We start from the raw sequence: 20,762 nt of genomic DNA, 5'->3' as shown, positions 1-20,762 counted from the left end.
TAAACAGCCGTTCTCACCTTCTGCTAAAACAGCTTAAAACTGTTTTTTGGTGGCATAATCCTTTATGTGTCCAAGGCCAAACATGAAAAACAAAGAAAGCTGCTCTGGTTGAATGGGAGTAAGGCCAGGACTCAGCTGTCTCCTCCCATATTCCCTGACCCCTGCTCCTGCAATTCCTTCACTGGACTCTAGGAGTCTTCAGAGAGCATTTGGAGACTCCCATTTATTTCCACATTGGTTCTGTTCCTTGAAGAAATCTCTCAAAAGGCTTGTCTCTACAGTCTCCTAAGAGTCTTCTCAAGTTCCTTTCCCCTCTAGGTCTGCTTTTCTCTCCACATAGTAACCACATTATAGGCTTTCTGATACTTGTAATAATAATGAGAGTTAGCACTTATTGAAGATGTGCTATTTGTCAGGAATTGTACTTAGCATTTTACATGCTTTGGGTCCCTTAATTCTCAAAATCATCCTGTGTCATGGGTGTGAATCCCCATTTTACAGATGAAGAATGATATTTCGAGAGGTAAATTAAATTGTCCAAGAGCACACAGCTGCTAATGGTAGAGTTAGAACTCGAACCCTATCTATTTGATTTCTCAGTAGAAACTCTTAATCACTAATGCTTCCCATATTCTGGGAGGCTCTGGTCCTCTTAGGGATAACTCTAAGCACAGTGTCAAAGCTCTGGTTAGAGCAGAAGGGCACAGTGTCTACTATAACGAGCCTGTTGTTGAGGGCTGTGATCTTAGCTGTCATTTATGACTGCTGTCTACATTCTAGTTATTCCACATCCATTTCCTTCAATTCTTCCAGCAACTCTGGGAAGTAAATATGATCATTGCTTTGTAATAGGTGAAGAACTCCAGGCTCAGAAAGGTTGTCAATCACATAAGTCCTCACAGGTACTAAGTGAAGCCCTCTGCCTGCCTTTATGCCAGTCTGGGGCCACAAATATTGTCAGAACTGAACCACAGACCCGAATCTCCAATAGCCTGAAAAGAACAACAACAAATTTAAAAAAGAAAGAGTAATTTTTTTTTTTTTAATCCTGGATCTGCTCCCTGGCCAGGGTCTACTCCAAGACAGTCCTGCTTGTCTCTGTTCTCAGTCACATCTGCTTTCTAAACTTCACGATCCCACCCGCTTGTGGGCCCTGCCTGACCTGAACACTCCCATCTCCGTTTCCCCGTCTGGCTTATCTTTTCCCCCTCTCTTCCTCTCTCCCTTCTCTCTCTGGGTATATGGCATTTTCCCTTCTTTGGATTCTCCATGTTCTTTCCATCCCTTGAGATTTTTCTCTCCGACCCTTTTGTCACCATGTGAATCTGGCTCCTCTTCCTCTCTCCTATGACAAGCAATCTAGTGCAGTGGTTGTTCTGGAGTCTTTCTGACTGAGACTGAATCTTGGTTTTACTCTACTGGTTAGCTGTCTGACCTTGGGAGAACCACTTATGTTTTCTGAGTTTCTGCTTCCTCAGTTGTAAATGAGCAAATGGAAAAGGCAATAGAAATGATCTCATAGGTTCTTGAAAAGTTTAAATAAGTTAACACATACAGAGATTTTTGGTTTCCTCAGTGGCTCAATGGTAAAGAATCCACCTGTAATGCAGGAAGTGCAGGAGATGTGGGTTCGATCCCTGGATGGTGAAGATACCTTGGAGGAGGAAATGGCAACCCACTCCAGTTATTCTTCCCAGGAAAATCTCATGGACAGAGGAGCCTGGTGGGCTATAGTCCATGGGGTCACAAAGATTTGGACACCACTGAGTGACTGAACACACACACACATACACACATACATACACACACATACACATATACACACATGTATATAGTGAGTGCTCCATATAGGCTAGTTTTAATTATTCTCTTTCCTGCAATCATCTTCCTTTTTCTCTCATCAATATTTTCTTATACTTTAGTTGAAATTAAAAAGTGAAAAGTTTATGTAAAATAGATACATTAATTCATTGGCATCATTAAATTTTTTTGTTTGGTCTACATTTATTAAATGCCTACTATGAGCTAGGCACTGTGCTAGGGACCAGGGATATAACAATGAATGAAATATGCTTTATCTTGAGGGGTTTACTCGTCTTGTGACTAGTCAAAAATGCTTTCCCACTGCTAAGCCAACTGAGACAAAGAAGTAGAACATATGCCACTGCTACATTGTTTGTGATATCAAAAGATTAAAATGATCAAATGCCCACCAATATGGGACTAGTTAAATTGGACTTGGACAAATTCATACCTACTTATCCTTGAGAGTAAAGAAAATATTGTTTGGGGGAGATGCTTCCTTCTTAACCCTCTCTCTAGTTTTTTGTTGGTCTGGGTTTGATCTGGCTTAGTGTACTCTAGGCCTTCCCAGGTGGTGCTAGTTGTCAAGAAATTGTCTGCCAACGCAGGGGACATAAGAGAGGTGGGTTCGATCCCTGGGTCGGGAAGATACTGGGAGGAGGGCATGGCAACTTACTCCGGTATTCTTGCCTGAGAATCCCATGGATAGAGGAGCCTGGAGGGCTACAGTCCACAGGGTCACAAAGAGTCAGATACAATTGAGTGACTGAGTATGCACACACATACTGTACTCTAAGGACATACTTGAGTTTCTAGACTCCAAGAGTCTAGATCCAAGTTCTTCTCTTTTTCTAAAGTGACCACCTTATTAGCTTGTCTAATGCTAATGCTAAGTCACTTCAGTCGTGTCCGACTCTGTGCGACCCCAGAGACGGCAGCCCACCAGGCTCCCCCGTCCCTGGGACTCTCCAGGCAAGAACACTGGAGTGGGTTGCCATTTCCTTCTCCAATGCATGAAAGTGAAAAGTGAAAGGGAAGTCGCTCAGTCGTGTCCGACTCTTAGAGACCCCATGGACTGCAGCCTACCAGGCTCCATAAGCTAATGTAATAGTAATATAATCACTAGTGTGATTTTACTTGGCCTCTGTAGGTACATTAGGGAAAGGGCCATGTCTGTTTTGCTCATCATTCTAGCTCTAGCATTCAGGGCAGCGTGTCACTCATCAGAAGCATTTAATAAACATTAGCTGGATAAAAACTGGATGAATGAATTTTTGTTTTGTTATTCCTTAATTTTTGTAATGCATCAGCAGTTCTTTATTAAGAAAGCAAATTATCCTTAGCAGTGGAAACATGATATGAGGAAACGCAAAGAGGGAATAAGAGAAGATTATTTTGAACCAAAGCACAATTTGGATACTTTTGCCTTCTACAGACTTAGTCAATGAGTCTACCAGGAATCTTATTTGGATTAGGAACCTATACAGCACATTAAAGATGTATATTTTGTATTTCCTAGGCTTGTTTTTGTTCCATGCTGAAGTTGCTATTACTTGCGATTCTGAGAATTTAAACCGTTCTATTTCAGTTTTCTGTGCACTTGATTTCCTGAAATTGATTTTTTTTCATATTACTTTCTTTCAACCTCAATAAATCTGTTTGTAGGCTTAGTAATTACAATTTAATTTATTAAGTGGACAAGATTTAGGCTACAATGAGTCTATAAACAAAGAGACCATGTATAATAAGTTGTTCATCTTGGAAGCAGCCACAAGCAATAAGTGCTTCCACTTGAATTACACTTAAAACTATTATTGGAGGGTTCAAATCCTATTAAACACAGAAAGAGAAATTTCCATAGATACAGATCTTTTCCCTTCCCACAAGTGGATGAAAGCAGAATATCCATGTTTTAAAATATGTGGAATAAGAGAACATTTAGAAATTAACTGCTTGTAATTATTATTCTTAGACGACAAGTTTTAATTAGAAGACACAGTAAACTAACTTTTACAGGAGCTCAGCTGGAAAGAGTCTTAAAAATAATCTCTCTAACCATCTTAATTAACAAGCAAGAGAATCAATGTTCAGAAGAGTGATGTGGCTTAAACGTGGTCAATAAAGCATTGGCTGCAGAGTCAGGGAAAGGAGAACAAAGCTGTATTTTTATATTTGAGGACTGGCTTAAATAAGGGGATAGTCAAAAAGATGTGGGGGTGAACTAGATGGGAACCCAGAATACTGAGTTAAGAGGTATTTTAAATCTGTTTTGATCTATTTTCCTTTTGATGGAGTTAAGTTAGTAAGTATTTTAAATCTGTCTTGGTTTATATTCTTCTTTTCATCTCTGTGGAGACAGTTACCTAACATCCTGAAATTTCTTAGCAAATGGGAGGGTTATCTAACAATGATTTGTGCACACTCTGCATTATTTGTATACTGAAGAATGGGATTAAGGCTCTTCATTTCCATGTATTCAGCTGGATGTTTCTAAAGATGAATAAGGATCTTAGAGATGTTTCTGGGTTGTCAAAATGTCTCCAGCACAAGGATATACTTAGTCTCTTTCAGTACTAAGGAGTGAATGCTTTATGTTACCAGATGCCACGGGATCCACAAAATCATATAAAATCATTATATAGGTGGATTATATAGATGGATACAAGGATTGATATATTTAATTATGGAATGAGAGTTGCTATGGAGATGGGAAGAGGGATGATACAGTGGGAGTAGGCATGACATATAATTATCTTTGTAAAGATTTTTAATCCCTTTGAAATGATTTTGGGATATTGTATTCCCAGGATAGAGAATGAGGTCAAGAGAGTTTTCTAAGAGTAGGAAATGGTATCTCCCTTTGTCGTCATTACATTTCTCTAGGTCCAAACTGGTGTATGGACAAGACAGAGGGATTCAGCATTGTTAATCATTAAAGTATCTGGAGAGAACCTTCTAGTGAATCTGTAGACTCAATTTCCAGGAATCATCTTTTTGGTCATATTTTATAATTCTATGTGTTAGATGGAGGCTGAGGAGAAAACGAAAGCAACTAGGAGAAGGCTAGAAAACGGATGCATTGAGGAAACATCCTGGAGATTTCCAGTTGCAGGAGGTGGTGGTATCCTTTAGTGGATGTATACGTATATGAGAAAGAGCTGAAGAGAAAGACGTGGCTAAGAAGCACAGATTCTAGAGTCACATGACGTTTTGTTTCCTAATATTTTGGTAAAAATTAGAACATACCAACCAGATTAACTAAAACAGATTTCATGTATCATACTTGGAGAAATCGGATGTGGCAATAGACTAAGGATGAACTGATTGATGATGGAAAGATGGATGGATCGATAAAGGGGGCTCCAGGAAGAATTTAGGATGAGAAAGAGGAAAATCATAATATAGTTAATCTATGTATTGAACTAGCAATATTTCCAAATTGGTGGTTATTTTTTAAATTAACAATAATTGTTTATACTTTTAACACACATGCACACATACACACACACATATACATACATAATTTAACTGTGATACATGAACAATAGCAATTAACAACAGTAAACTAGAAAGGAAAGGAAAGTTGTATACATAAGAAATCCCTGAGATGCCATGAGAATTTTTTAAAAATTCCTTTATGTCCTTTTGATCATAATGGCTTATCGGATGATTTCTTGGGCTATTTAAGCCATCTGTCCTCATGAGCTATTATAGAGATTAAAAGAATTAAGGAATTTACTAGCTGCTCAGCCTTAGTAGCTATGACAGCTTTTAAGATGTTGAACTGCTTTCTTATATAGAGGCTGACTAATCTTCAGCTTCCCTACCTGTGAAACGAAGAAACTGGACAAGATAGTCCTAAAGGATTCCTCCAACTCTTAATTTCTGTTTCTCAAGGATTCTGGTTAAACCACACAGAATGCATCAAGTTAGCTAGACTGTGCATTCATTTCTTCTTAAATCATGCAAAAAATGGAAAAGGGTGTTATGTTAGTGACAAAATGTTCAAGTAATGGAATTTATGCTTCTATATCACCCAAGGTCATTTAAAAAAAAATCTAGAATATAATAACTGGAGAGTTATTCTGATAAATACCTTACCCATCCTAACTTTTCCTTTTTGTAGGTAAGAAAACTGAGACTCATAAAGATGAATAACCACCACAAGGTCACACAGCTGGAGTTAGGGCTGGAATCAGAATACTGGCCTCATTGAAGTCAAGTCAAGAATCCCACATGGTAATTTTCACTCTAAGGCTCATCTTGAATTTTTCCTAATGATGCTGGTGCAATTTCTGATCAAGACCCACAGCTGGACCTTATGAATCTTGCCTGGGCATTTAAGATGCAGTTATTTGCACTGAGAAAATATTTTGATATGCCACAGCTGCTCATTCATATGCATAAATCTACATAGACACTGGTTTAAATAAAGAAATGTAGCTTACACTGCAAGTAAGCTTCTTGAATGTTGCAAATACTCTCCTTTCTGAGAACCTTAACGTGTAGAAGTTGCCGATAGTCCTCCAAGGTTAAATTGCCTATTAATTTCAAGCTTTCATCATGTGTTTGATCTTAAAGAGAAATGCACTATAGTCTCCAATTCTGGTTTAAGCTTGATGACTTAATTCAGAGTGGTTACTTTGAAGATCAAAGTTTCACTTCATGTTAAAAAAGAATATATACTTCCCTGCCCCACCCTGCATGAGCTACATAATTTAAAAGAAGTAAAAAAGATTCTTTAAATTAATTTCTGTTTTAAAAATAGTAAGTTACTCAAAGAAAATTTACAGTGATGGCTGAATAAATTTTTGGCTCACCAAGCCATCAGGATGGGATTCAATCTTCCCTTTTCCCGACTCAGTGCTTCTTTAATTCACTTGCAGGAGAGGCCATGAGGCAAAAGAATGAAGCCTGAATAGGTTCACTGTGCCACTGGCTGAGGAATTCTAGCAAGATTCAGGAACTAGGTTGATAATCTGTATTTAGAAGGGAGGGATTGGCAAAATAGAGGTGACACATGAACTTCTTACACCCCCTGAAGCTTGATCTGTTTCTAGTAAAACCACTGAGATATGACCGACCATTGAGCGACACGTGTCAGAAACCACACCTCGTGATGTCTCCTTCTGTGACTTTGCCCAGTACTCCTGGTAGGAGTCCCACCCAATAGTGTCAAGTGGCAACTTTTGCAGAGTCCCTAGGTATTCTAGAGCAGTGCTTCTCAAAGCTTAGTGTTTGTACACTAATAACCTGTGGATCTTGATAAAATGCCGATTCGTATTTAGTTAGCTTGGGTTGCAACTCAAGATTGTGCCTTACTAACAAGCTCTCAGTTTCTATCTACGCTGCTGGTTCACAGATCATGTTTGGTAGACCAAGACTCAAAAGTAACTCCTCTCTTCCCGAAGCTTCCTACATGGCTCATTTCATCACTTCTTTTAGTCTCTGCTGTAATACCTCAATAGCAAGAAGACCTTCCCTACCCACCATATATTTCTCTGTCACTATCAGCCTTACTCTTATTTCTATTTATTTATACTACTTATCACCTTCTGACAAATTTTATATTTATTTGAAAGGGCCACTTTGGTTTACTGATATATCATTTTCCAAGAATGTCAACTGAGGCATAGTAAGTGTTCAGCAAAAAAAAAAAAAAAAAAATCTATTAACTGAATGAATATGGCCACTCTGCCACAGTCCCATAAACCAGACCACATTTATGAGCGTCCAGGCAATAATTAACTCTGTTCTTTGGGATTTTCCTTTAGGAGCTCAGATTATTCTGTTAAAGAATAAAAGGCTGAGGAAACCAGGCCACTGGCTACTGAAGTCTCTGCTCACTGGTGGGGACCACCATTGACTTCCTCCTTCCTACTTTCAGGCCGTTCTGAAGCCCTTGTAATGTCCCCAGCAATGCTCTGAGTAGCCAAATTAAAGACAAGGGGATATTGGTGGCTTTCATGGGAAGAGCTTGGCAATTAATTGTCTCTACTTTGTGCTTTATCCAACAATTTATATTGTTCATTTGATTCTCCTAGTGAATATCTGGTGGTTTATTATTTCAACCTCAGTCAGTAACCTCACACTAAATATAGGTGCTATTATATCAGTGGGAAGGCAATAAATGCTATAAAGGTTTGCCCCAATCTGACCCAGGGGAATGCTATATTAGATTCTTTGTGACAAATGTATAATTAGGTTGTAATCAATTCCTCTTTTATTCATCAATGGTATTAAAGTTGTGTTACCAAGCTCTAAAAAATGTGAGTGCTTTAATTATCTTTTCTTTGTTCTATATTACAGACCAACAGCTGTAGATTTTCTGCAGTACAGGATAAAGAGAGTTTATCCACTCAGGTTGCTAAATGTTTTGTAACAAAAAAACAAAAAGCACCACCTAAAAACAGCATCAACACCAAATGTCCAATCTAGGGATTCATTTACCACTGCTGCATCTAATATCAAAATCCCAGGACATTCATTCAATATTCACTCTGGAAATATTTCTTAAACATCTGTTATTAATATTTTCCCACACACTAAAGATATTATATTATACTTCTAAAACAAGTGGAGACACATTTGATAACTCTTTAATAAAGCATAGTCAAATTCATATTGAGCATATTAACCTGGGAGATACAATGAGTGGTAGAAGGTTCCTTGCCCTCCAGAAGCTCCCTTGAGTGGAGGAACGTGCAAATTCCACAAGGGACATACCAGGTGTCTGAATGTAAGTCTAGGGAACTCAGAGAAAGAGAAAATCAACAAGAGCTCAGAGAAAACTCAACATTGATTCAGCAGACTAAAGATGGCTTTGTAGTGGAACTGGCGTCTAGGGCCTTCAAGATGAGCAGGAATACTACCAGTTGAAGAGGAGAAAAGGGAATTCCAGGCAGAGAAACCCACAGGAGCAAAGGCCCATAAACATTACAGTTCAGGACCTAGGTCAGGGACATGGAGCAGTCCTGTGAAGCAGAGGGACAGTGAAAAAGGATGATGCTGGTCAGTGGTAGTGGGGAAGAGGGCATGGAGATGGCTGTGATTATATTGTGAAAGGTGAGGAGTTGGGTACAGGCATCTTGGGGTGATATCATTTAGAATGGTGATTCTGAAAGCAATGAGGAAGATGACAGAGAAGGGTAAGGAAATGTGTGTGTGTGTCTCTGTGTGTGTAGGGTGGTAGGGGCATTATGTTTCTTTTTTCCAAATAATGTTGGAGTAATTTCGTTAATTGTGTATAGGTAACAAATTTTTTATAAGAATTAATTTCTCATATTGCTTAAGTAAAATTTTTTCTGAAGTATCAGATACATGATGCTTTAAAAAAAGGATTATTATTAGGAAGGTAATACATGCTAATTTCAAAGCAAGCATGTGAAACAAATTGGATAAAAAGAAAGGTGGTAGAAATGAATCACAGTCATACCACTGGAAGAAAACATTGTATATGACTCTTTAAATTTGGCTTTAATTCTACCACCTAGAACTGCTGCTACTGCTGCTAAGTCGCTTCAGTCGTGTCTGACTCTGCGTGACCCCATACTCAGCAGCTCACCAGGCTCCCCCGTCCCTGGGATTCTCCAGGCAAGAACACTGGAGTGGGTTGCCATTTCCTTCTCCAATGCATGAAAGTGAAAAGTGAAAGTGAAGTCGCTCAGTCGTGTCCAACTCTTAGTGACCCCATGGACTGCAGCCTACCAGGCTCCTCTGTCCCTGGGATTCTCCAGGCAAGAACACTGAAGTGGGTTGCCATTTCCTTCTCCAATGCATGAAAGTGAAAAGTGAAAGGGAAGTCGCTCAGTCGTGTCTGACTCTTAGCGACCCCATGGACTGCAGCCTATCAGGCTACTCCATCCATGGGATTTTCCAGGCAAGAGTACTGGAGTGGGATGCCATCGCCTTCTTCAATCACCTAGAACTAGACATTGAATAATATTGACGATGGATAGAGTAATTCACACAACTGGGACCAAGCTCATTTTAAGCAAAAGTAAGTATAACAACTTGGGCCTTACCCTGTGCAGTGAAAATTGCCAAGGAAGACATTTATTGTTATGTTATGATAATTATAAATTATTTATCATTATTTCAAAAACTGTGCTAAGTACTATGAAATATGCAGTTGGAAATGATTTTATATTTTGCATAACACACTTGTTTAGCACATTTTCTGCTTTGAAGCAAAAATGAAAAAATAAAAGAAGTAAAAATGAATCCCTTCAATCTTCAGTTACTGTTAAGTGAAAACTCAAGTACTGAAGAACGGCAAACTTTTATTCATTAGTTCAACAACTTTGGAAGAAATACCCATTATTTGTACAGTACTGAAAAATTTATCTACAAACAAAATATAGGTTTTGCTGTCTGCAACACTTTGGTCTCACAGTCATAGGTAGGTATTTTCTCTCCCTGCTCTCTGGAATAGAATGCCCACCCATTTTCTCAAAGTCTGTTCCATCTTCCCGTTTTCGTGAAGCACTCTTGTGCTGTTCTGGCTCCTGCACGTTTACTCCTGTGACATTCCATAATTCTTAGAGATGGTACCATGATAATGCAGTTTCAGTCATCTGTTACCAGGAACTGATCTCTATTAAATGTATCTAAGTTTTTCTCTCCTGAATAAGATAAAAAATTTTTTTTCTTAAAAACAAAGAACTGGGATGAGGGTAAAAGTGGAATTTTCTGAATATTTAGCAAGGTATCTAGAGTTTTCCTGATAAAATGATTTGAATATAAGTGAAAAACATATTTCCTGAAAGCCTGATTCTTGACTGTATCACAAGAGATGTCAATAAAATCAGTCTTAGCGTGGATACCTTGCAATACTGATGCAAATGAAGGGGACTTGGTGATAATTTCCTAATGGAATCTCATGGCATATTCTTCTTTTCAATTGTAATTTTAAAGTTAAATTGTTCATTATTTCTTAAATATGTTGTATAATTTAGATGTCCCTAACTGACCTGAACAACAATCCAATCAGATTTCCATTTCAAAAAATAGTTAAATTAAGGTTCAGTTACCCATTAAATTTGCAAAGGGAGAAAAATGATTGCTTATTGTTGCATTACCACATTTCCAACTGATTTAAAGCCGTGACAAATTAGAATGCAGTCAGACTATTAAAATAGGCAAGTCATTCTGTGAATTTGATTTGTACTTTGGCATTTTGAAATACTAAGCTTGTTGTTGTTATTTGCAGATTTCTTCAGAAGCACTTTAAAAATCGATTTATGTGATTTATAAGACATGTTTTGGACAGGCATCTTGATAAAGTACAGCACAGTATCCAAAGTGAGTTTATTGCTTAAAGGAAACAAAGCTGTAAGGAAGCTTAGGATGAAGATTTATGCTGATAGAACTAGGACATGCTTATCTTTTACTGTAACTTTTAAAGCTTGGAATCATTCTGTTTAAGGTTATTTGAATGACTGTCTTCACCATCAAGAGTTTCTAATTGATGTAACTATAGTTTGGACCATCTTATCAATCTGAAGAATTGAGATGAAAATTTTCAGGGATATTTATGTCTTGTGTCAGATCATACAGTTTGAGACAAAGAAAACAGCTCTCAGTAAAATGGAAGAATCTCACGAACAAGTTCTTAATCTATATGAAGTAGAATTTGTTCATCAAATTGTGTTAATCCAGATCTTTTCATTTTCTGTTTTACAATGGAGCTGTTTTACTTTGGAGTTGTTTATTCCTATTAGAAGACATATCTACTAAATTTTAAGAAGTAGAAAAACTTCTCAAAACACGTTTCCTTGTTGATGTTATCTTCCATCTTTGACAAACACAAATCCCCTCTTCCCAGGTGGCTCTCTGGCCATATCTGTGCTAGGCCAATAGAAGAAAGCAATCGATATTTTTTGGGGGTGGGGGGTATAACTTAACTGCAAATTCTAAAGTCAGGCAAAGTAGAAGCAACGTATCAAAATGCATAATGGCAGTTTTCTTTATTCTCTTGTAAAACATGTGGTTGGCCACCATTAATGGTAAAATCTAAGATGTCACAGGAAAGACACAAACCTCAGTCTTCCAAACATCAATAGAACAATTGATGCTAAGAAATAGTCATTTGAAAAGGCCAAATAAGCCTCTTCATGCACAAAGGCTCTTTCTTGAATGTGCCTTGTACTTTCACGTTCGCCTGTTAAATTCTCCTCTCTGCTAGCCACGTGAACCAAAAACAGTTAACTATGTTTCTTGAAAATAGAACCATATTCCTCTGTTTTTCTGTACAAAGCTAGTCCACAGTGATATATGTAACTATATTTCATTAACGAAAGAGAAATTTATGTGTATATATATTTGCTAATTTGCTAAGAAATCAACTCCACAATGGGTAACATCCCAATTGTCTCACTGAGCCTCATTCTGATCACAGAAACAGATGTTGAAACAAATTTAAAAAAACAGGGTTTGCTAATCCAATTTAGAATATTTTATCAAGTCTTACTTGGCTAATTCAACTCAAGATATCTCACCAAGTCTTAGGGTTTATAGTGATGTATTCCAAAACAAGGGAAATAGCAGAAAAGGCAAAAATAAAATAAAATTCCACATCAAGGACATCTAAAAACCCTGTTAGTGTTAATAAAAATAAGTCATTGCCACAGGAGAGAAAATGGTCTACTGATCATGGTCTATTTCTATAGATAAGATCTCTCCCCTTGCTTCCTAAATCTTAATTGTTTTTATAGTATCCATTGCTGACCAAAAGTGTATACCAGGTAAGACTGTAAATGAAATAAAGTTGATGCTAGTTGTTATTTGTTTGAATTCGTATTTGCAAACAGGCCTTTATAACTATTAGATTTTTTCCTTGGAAGATTAAGAGTAACAAAACCTCATGTTCTTTCGACATGAATCACCAATTTTTCACCATAGATTGTTTATAAAAATCTTGTTGGTAGTAACTAGTTAATATCAGTGATCAGAAATGTGGTTACCCATTCACACAGAAACGCATCAGAACATTCTAAGTTTGAATTCTCACTGACCTTCAGGTTGATATTGTGCTATAATCGTCACCGTCTGTCCAGCCCCCTTCAGCGCTGCAGCAGCCTGTTCATGGGATGCTCCACGAAGGTCAATGCCGTTCACCTGAAAGAGAGGAAGCCAGAGAATTTTGGCACTTTGTAAGGCATGTTATTCTGATGTGTGCTCTGTTGCTCAGTCATGTCTGACTCTTTGCGACCCCATGGACAGTAGCCCGCCAGGCTCCTCTGTCCACCGTATTTTCCAGGATAGATTACTACAGCAGGTTGTCATTTCCTACTCCAGAGGATCCTCCCAATCCAGGTAGACAGAGGGAAAAAATTTTCCCAGAGAGGCTGTTTAAGATGATGTTACCTGCCTCAAAACCCTTCATGTCCTACCCAGGCATTGGAATGCTAACTTAGCAAATTTCCTGCTCTTGATAACTTTAGTTAGCAGAGATGTGGAATTCTACCCAGGGCGTTTGTGCCATGGTCTGAGTGGGTTGAAAGTTTTGTCCACCTAACTCCATTAAGATTTTAGTGTGTGCATTTAATATGCTTCTATGAGTTTTGTGGATTTCTGGGATAGATAGGAGCCTTCAAAATTAGAAGGAAAATGGGTTAATAAAGAAAGATACATGTAATATATGTAGACAAGTATGTGCTGACAGAATAATATATTCATATGAGATTCTGGGGGAGACTGTGTGGAATGGGGCTGGCCGCCTGCCAAATCCCCCCGTTTGGTTATATGCCTCATCCTGTCATCCTGAGCCTGGTTAGACAGCTCTGAGCCTTGTTCCAGAATAAACTCAACTGTCCCATTTCTTACGTATGATCCCAGAATGAATTGTGACAAAATGAAATAGAGAATTCCGGGAGTTTATGTTGCTCTTACTAACTCCCATTTTGGGACCCATGCCAAAAGAGAAACAGAGCATTTGAAAAATAAGCACAAAACTCTGCTGAGAGGGGAAAAAAAAATCACTCAAGTCAAATTTAATGAGAGGCAGAAGCTAAAATCTTTCTTGAATCAATTCAGTCTAAGCCAACACAATATAATTACTAAGTGCTTTCCAACGTCGGGGCTCTGTGACTGCCCTGATAGGGGGACGGAGGATGGGAAACAAAGGTGAACAAGACAAGCCCCTAAGAAGCTTTTCTTCTTCAACTGAACACACGGTAAGTCCAGTTTTCTAACCTACCCAGCTGATATTAAAATTCTGTTTCCTTTAACTTATAGGGAAGATGGCTAGGGACCATGAAGAAGAATAAAAGAACTGCTCGGCCCATGTACACATAAAATAGAGAATGTTTTCACTTCTCATCAGTCTTCTTTGACAATGAAGGGGTCATGACTGGGGGGTGGCCACTGTGTTTCCCTATCAGGCCTGGAACATCTGTAATCTTTAATCTCACATGCTGGTCTTCTCATAATAACTTTGTTAAAGTCTCCTTACTCACTTTTACAAATTGCCTGGTTTTCTATTCTGGCGAAAGCATTGATTGGCTTTCTGTGCTTACTGAGAGCATCATTGACGCGGTTACACTGGGAAGTGTATTGAGTGAGACTGGGCCTGGCTGGACCATTCTCCTCTAGCTGACGGACTGTCATTATCACCCCTCTGAGCCTCAATTCTCACCTGCTTCACGGGGAAGGGACTGTGAGGCTCAAGCCTCTCTGAACCATAAAATTTCAGATTTAATCCTTATATAATGACATTCATTTCAGAGACTGTCCAGGCATTGATGAGTCAGAAGTATTAACTCAGAGAGCTGAAAGAGAAAAAGTAATCTGATCTTGGCTCCTACCTACAGGAATCGGAATGTACAAGCTTCAAGGGCCAAATGATCTCTTCTTTTGTCAAACAATTAGGGTTAACTTTTTATTAAAAAATAATATATGATCATGGTAATGAATTCTTATATTTTAGAAAGGTATAAAAAGAAAAGTGAAAAGTCCCCTCACCATTTTCATTTCCAGAGGTAACAACTGTTAGCAACTTCTTGTGTATGCTTTTTAGAAATCTGCTATATGCATGTGCAAGTGTGTGGCTTTAACTCTATTTGGTTTTGTCTAGGTTTTAATTGGAGAAGGCAATGGCACCCCACTCCAGTACTCTTGCCTGGAGAATCCAATGGACAGAGGAGCCTGGTGGGCTGCAGTCCATGGGGTCGCTGTGAGTCGGACACGACTGATCGACTTCACTTTCACTTTTCACTTTCATGCACTAGAGAAGGAAATGGCAACCCACTCCAGTGTTCTTGCCTGGAGAATCCCAGGGACGGAGGAGCCTGGTGGGCTGCCGTCTATGGGGTCACACAGAGTCGGACACGACTGAAGCGACTTAGCAGCAGCATCAGGTTTTAATACATTATTGACTTTCTGTTTAAATGGACAGGATCATATTAAATATATAATTCTATAACTTGTTTTTGTTTAGTTTTTCATTTAACAATATATCTTGGACATCACTCATATCAGTTCATATTGTCTTACCTTTAAGTGGGAGCCTGTATGCCATGGTGTGGATGTACCAGTAATTTTTTAGTAGGATCCCTACTGGGGTGGCTAAGGCTGTGTCTAGCTTTTTGCTACTACAAATACTTAGGAAGGTGTTTCCAAAGGATAAATACCTGGAAATACACTTTCTAAGCTAAAAGGTATATGCATTATTTGTTTCTTTTAGTTTGCTCTTGTATACTTAAAAAATATGTATTTACTAAGCAAACAGAAACTAATAATGAAGAAAACACAAACAGGCCATAATCTCATTGGCCAGATAATGTATTGAAATGAAATATATAATTAATATTTTACAGTCAGCCCTTCATATCTGTGGGTTGTGCACTGGCAAATTCAACTCACCTCAGATTGAAAATATTTTTAAAAATTTCCAGAAAGTTCCAAAGAGCAAAACTTGAATTTGCTATATACCTGGCAACTATTTACATTGTATTAGGTTTCATAAGTAATCTGCTGCTGCTGCTGCTAAGTCACTTCAGTTGTGTCCGACTCTGTGCGACCCCATAGATGGCAGCCCACCAGGCTCCCCCATCCCTGGGATTCTCCAGGCAAGAACACTGGTGTGGGTTGCCATTTCCTTCTCCAATGCATGAAGGTGAAAAGTGAAAGTGAGGTCACTCAGTTGTGTCCAACCCTCAGCGACCCCATGGACTGCAGCCTACCAGGCTCCTCCACCCATGGGATTTTCCAGGCAAGAGTACTGGAGTGGGGTGCCATTGCCTTCTCCGCATAAGTAATCTAGAGATAATTTAAAGTATATGGGAGGATGTGAATAGATTACATGCAATTACTATACGATTTTAAATAAAGGACTTAATCGTTTGTAGATTTTGGTATCTGTGGGGTTTGGGGATGAGGACTGTCCCTGGAACAACTGAGGGACAACTGTATGTTCATAATGCACATACATGAAAATTAAAGCAATATAAAAATTTTATTTTTAAAAATAAAATTAAAAAAATTTATTTTTTATAGAACGCTTCCCCTACCTCTTATTATCCTTGCCAAACGTACCATATGGATGGCTTCTTGTATCCACTACCAATTATTTCTGTTATGAATATAATCAGGTTCATACAATTATAAATAATTTTACACAAAAGATAATATTTTATATATTGCTTTATACTTTGTTTTCTTCCATTTACTAACGTATCTTGGAGGTATGTTGAAGTTATATATTTTTTATATTGAAGTATAGTTGACTTACAATATTATATGTTTCAGGGGTACTGCATAGTGATCCAATATTTTCATAAATTATACTCTACTTAAAGTTATTATAAAATAATGACTGTATTTCCCTCTGCAATACAATTTATCTTCCTTGTTTATCTATTTTATACATAGTAGTTTGTATCTCTTAATCCCCAGAGTATTTTTCATTCGTATATTATACATTATCTCATTCTTTTTAATAGCTGTGGAAGGTTCTATTAGTCAGTGTAAAACAATTTATTTTACCAGGGCACAGTTGTTGGATGCTTAGGTTGCTTTACTATTTTTCTATCATAAACAGAAGGATAAAGGGTATTAGGGTTACATTCTGATAGCTATTGCCAAGTTGTCTCCAAGAATATATACTCCCACAAAAGGTACATGGTTGGCTACTTCCTCACACTCTTGTAAAAACTGCTCATACCCCAACATTTGACTGTGGTTATTCTGATAGGTCGGAGAAGGCAATGGCACCCGACTCCAGTACTCTTGCCTGGAAAATCCCATGGACGGCGGAGCCTGGTAGGCTGCAGTCCATGGGGTCGCTAAGAATCGGACACGACTGAGCGACTTCACTTTCACTTTTCACTTTCATGCATTGGAGAAGGAAATGGCAACCCACTCCAGTGTTCTTGCCTAGAGAATCCCGGGGACGGGGGAGCCTGGTGGGCTGCTGTCTCTGGGGTCACACAGAGTCGGACACGACTGAAGCGACTTAGCAGCAGCAGCAGCATTCTGATAGGTAAACAATTATATTTTTAAATTTTATATTTCTTCACTTATGAGGTTAAACATCTTTTCATATGTTCATTGGTTATTTAAATTTCCTTTTGTATAAAACACTTGCTCATTTATGTCGCCTTTTTTTTCATTGTTTGGATAGCTTACACTTTAAAAAATTTATCTGCATATTAAGAATTTTAAAAAAAGAATATTAGTTCTTCATCTCAGATAACTATTGCAAATATTCTTACTAGTTTTGTGTTTGTATTATTTATTATTGTATTTTAAATATTTAAACTTTTCCCTTATCTTCTATTTCTTGCCAAACTGAAGTTTAAAATGTGTTACATAGTCACATTATTTTTTCCTTTTTAGCTTTTGAGCTTTGTAATATATCTTCCCTTCTCTGATATATATTAAACAAATTATCCATGTTTTCTTCTAGTAAAACCCAGGTTTAATTTTTAGCTATTTAATCTTTGATCTACTAGAATATATTTTAGTATTTGATGAGCGAACCAGGCAAACAAACCTTTTTTTGAGACCTTTCCTTTACAGCATCAGACTTCTACATCTTCCAGTATTCTAACCATCCTGTGAAATTTTCTCAGTTAGTACACTAAGGAGGCATGAAAAAATGGGAAGGAAAAAGGGATTTGGAGTCAGAACTAGGTTTGAATCCTGAGTCCACCATTTGTAGGTAAGTAACTTGGGAAAGTCATTTAACTTCTTTAAACTTCAGCATCCTTACGTGCAAAATGGATATAATACCTGCCTATCAGGACTGTCACATGTAGTAAATGAGACAATAATTGTTGAGCCCCTAACATAGAGGCTAGCACAAATTGGCATTAAGGAAGTAGTATCTATTATGCTGTGTTTTTCTTTAAAGAACTGTGATTATAAGTGAGGAAATAAAATCTAATGGAAACTAATGAATAAATAATATAATGTATGGGTTACTTCATGGTTTTCCTTTCTTTTTCTTCTTTTTTAAAAAAACGTAGAATTTCAGAGGCTTCCCTGGTGGCTCGGTGGTAAAGAATCCTCCTGCCGATGCAGGAGACACGGGTTTGATCCCTGGTCTGGAAAGATCTCACATGCCACACAGCAACTAAGCCTGTATGCCACAAGTATGGAGCCTGTGCCCTAGAACCTGGGAACCACAGCTGTTGAGCCCATGTGAACAATTACTGAAGCCCGTGTGCCCTAGAGCCCATGCTGCACAAGAGAAACCCCCACAGCGGGAAGCCTGCACACCCCAGCTGGAAAGTAGTCCCTGCTTCCACAACTAGAGAGAAGCCCGCACAGCAGTGAAGACCCGGCACAGCCAAACAAACAAGCAAACCACGTAGTAGATGCAATCCTCAGGTTTGGGGAAAAGGTACTAACTAAAGGAACACAGCATTTCAGCACTGGAAGAGGTGCTCATCCATCCCATGCTTACACATTAGAGACGGTCTCCATAGGGGGATGAACCTGCCCCAAGTCCTGTCAGAGTTAGCACAGCTTAGCAACAATCCAGTTTCCCTTGCCTAGCCCAGACTTCTTTCCACTGTAGCAGGTGTAACTTATGATGTGCATGTGTTTGTTTTCCACTAGGTGAGTAATAATCAAATCCTATGTGATGATTACATTCATCCTGGACATAATTCTCACTTGTAAAGCATTTGATGCTGCTGTTGTTCAGTTCAGTTCAGTCGCTCAGTCGTGTGCAACTCTGCGACCCCATGGACTGCAGCACACCAGGCCTCCTTGTCCCTCACCAACTCCTGGAGTTTACTCAAACTCATGTCCATTGAGTCGGTGATGCCATCCAACAGCCTCATCCTCTGTCGTCCCCTTCTCTTCCCGCCTTCAATACTCCCCAGCATCAGGGTCTTTTCCAATGAGTCAGTTCTTCGCATCAGGTGGCCAAAGTATTGGAGTTTCAGCTTATGCATCAGTTCTTTCAATGAATATTCAGGACTGATTTCCTTTAGGCAGTCCAAGGGACTCTCAAGAATCTTCTCCAACACCACAGTTGAAAAGCATCAATTCTTCGGTGCTCAGCTTTCTTTATAGTCCAATTCTCGCATCCATATATGACTACTGGAAAAAACCATAGCTTTGACTAGATGGATCTTTGTTGGCAAAGTAATGTCTCTGCTTTTTAATATGCTGTCTAGGTCAGTCATAACTTTTCTTCCAAGGAGTAAGTGTCTTTTAATTTCATGGCTGCAGTCACCATCTGCAATGATTTTGGAGCTGAAAAAAAGTCTCTCACTGTTTTCACTGTTTCCCCATCTGTTTGCCAAGAAGTGATGGGACCAGATGCCATGATCTTTGTTTTCTGAATGTTGAACTTTTTCACTCTCCTCTTTCACTTTCATCAAGAGGCTCCTTGGTTCTTCTTCGCTTTCTGCTAAAGAGTGGTGTCATCTGCATATCTGACATTATTGATATTTCTCCCAGAAGTCCTGATTCCAGCTTGTGCTTCATTCATCCCAGTGATTCTCATGATGTACTCTGCATATAAGTTAAATAAGCAGGGTGACAATATACAGCCTTGACGTACTCCTGTCCCGATTTGGAACCAGTTCTGTTGTTCCATGTCCAGTTCTAACTGTTGCTTCTTGACCTGCATACAGATTTCTCAAGAGGCAGGTAAGGTGGTCTGGTATTCCCATATCTTTGAGAATTTTCCACAGTTTGTTGTGATCCACACAGTCAAAGGCTTTGGCATAGTCGATAAAGGAGAAGTAGATGTTTTTCTGGAACTCTCTTGCTTTTTTGATAATCCAGCAGATGTTGGCAATTTGATCTCTGGTTCCTCTGCCTTTTCTAAAACCAGCTTGAACATCTGGAAGTTCATAGTTCATGTATTGCTGAAGCCTGGCTTGGAGAATTTTGAGCATTACTTTGCAAGTGTGTGAGATGAGTGCAATTGTGTGGTAGTTTGAACATTCTTTGGCATTGCCTTTCTTTGGAACTGGAATGAAAACTGACCTCTTCCAGTCCTGTGGCCACTGCTGAGTTTTCCAAATTGGCCGGCATATTGAGTGCAGCACTTTCACAGCATCATCTTTCAGGATTTGAAATAGCTCAACTGGAATTCCATCACCTCCACTAGCTTTGTTTGTAGTGGTGCTTCCTAAAGCCCACTTAACTTCACATTCCAGGATGTCTGGCTCTAGGTGAGTGATCACACCATTGTGGTTATCTGGGTCATGAAGATCTTTTTTGTATAATTCTTCTGTATTCTTGCCACCTCTTCTTAATTTCTTCTGCTTCTGTTAGGTCCATACCATTTCTACCCTTTATTGTGCCCATCTTTGCATGAAATGTTCCCTTGGTATCTCTAATTTTCTTGAAGAGATCTCTAGTCTCTGTTACCCTGCTGCTGTTACCCTTAGCAATACCACATTGTCTGTGTCCCTGTGGATTTTCCTCAAGGTTTTAGCAAACATGCTTCCTCCAATCATCAAGCTTTTCAAGGTCACTTTGATTCTTATTTC

General features: G+C 38.6%; 1 protein-coding gene across 15 annotated transcripts in view; it reads right to left on the bottom strand.

Annotated features, from left to right (window-relative positions):
- Window positions 1–20,762, bottom strand: part of DLG2 (discs large MAGUK scaffold protein 2) — a 2,332,068-nt gene that overhangs the window by 329,660 nt on the left and 1,981,646 nt on the right. For all 15 annotated transcript variants that reach the window (XM_070783335.1, XM_070783336.1, XM_070783337.1 and 12 more), the window contains one exon: window positions 12,819–12,921. In XM_070783335.1, coding sequence (XP_070639436.1) covers window positions 12,819–12,921 — 103 coding nt within the window. The remainder of the gene's footprint in view (window positions 1–12,818; window positions 12,922–20,762) is intronic.

Source organism: Bos indicus, chromosome 29, assembly GCF_029378745.1.
Source record: "Bos indicus isolate NIAB-ARS_2022 breed Sahiwal x Tharparkar chromosome 29, NIAB-ARS_B.indTharparkar_mat_pri_1.0, whole genome shotgun sequence".
In the NCBI taxonomy this organism is placed as follows: domain Eukaryota; kingdom Metazoa; phylum Chordata; class Mammalia; order Artiodactyla; family Bovidae; genus Bos; species Bos indicus.
The sequence above is the reverse complement of the archived record's forward strand: the minus strand, read 5'-3'. Positions and strand labels throughout refer to the sequence as shown.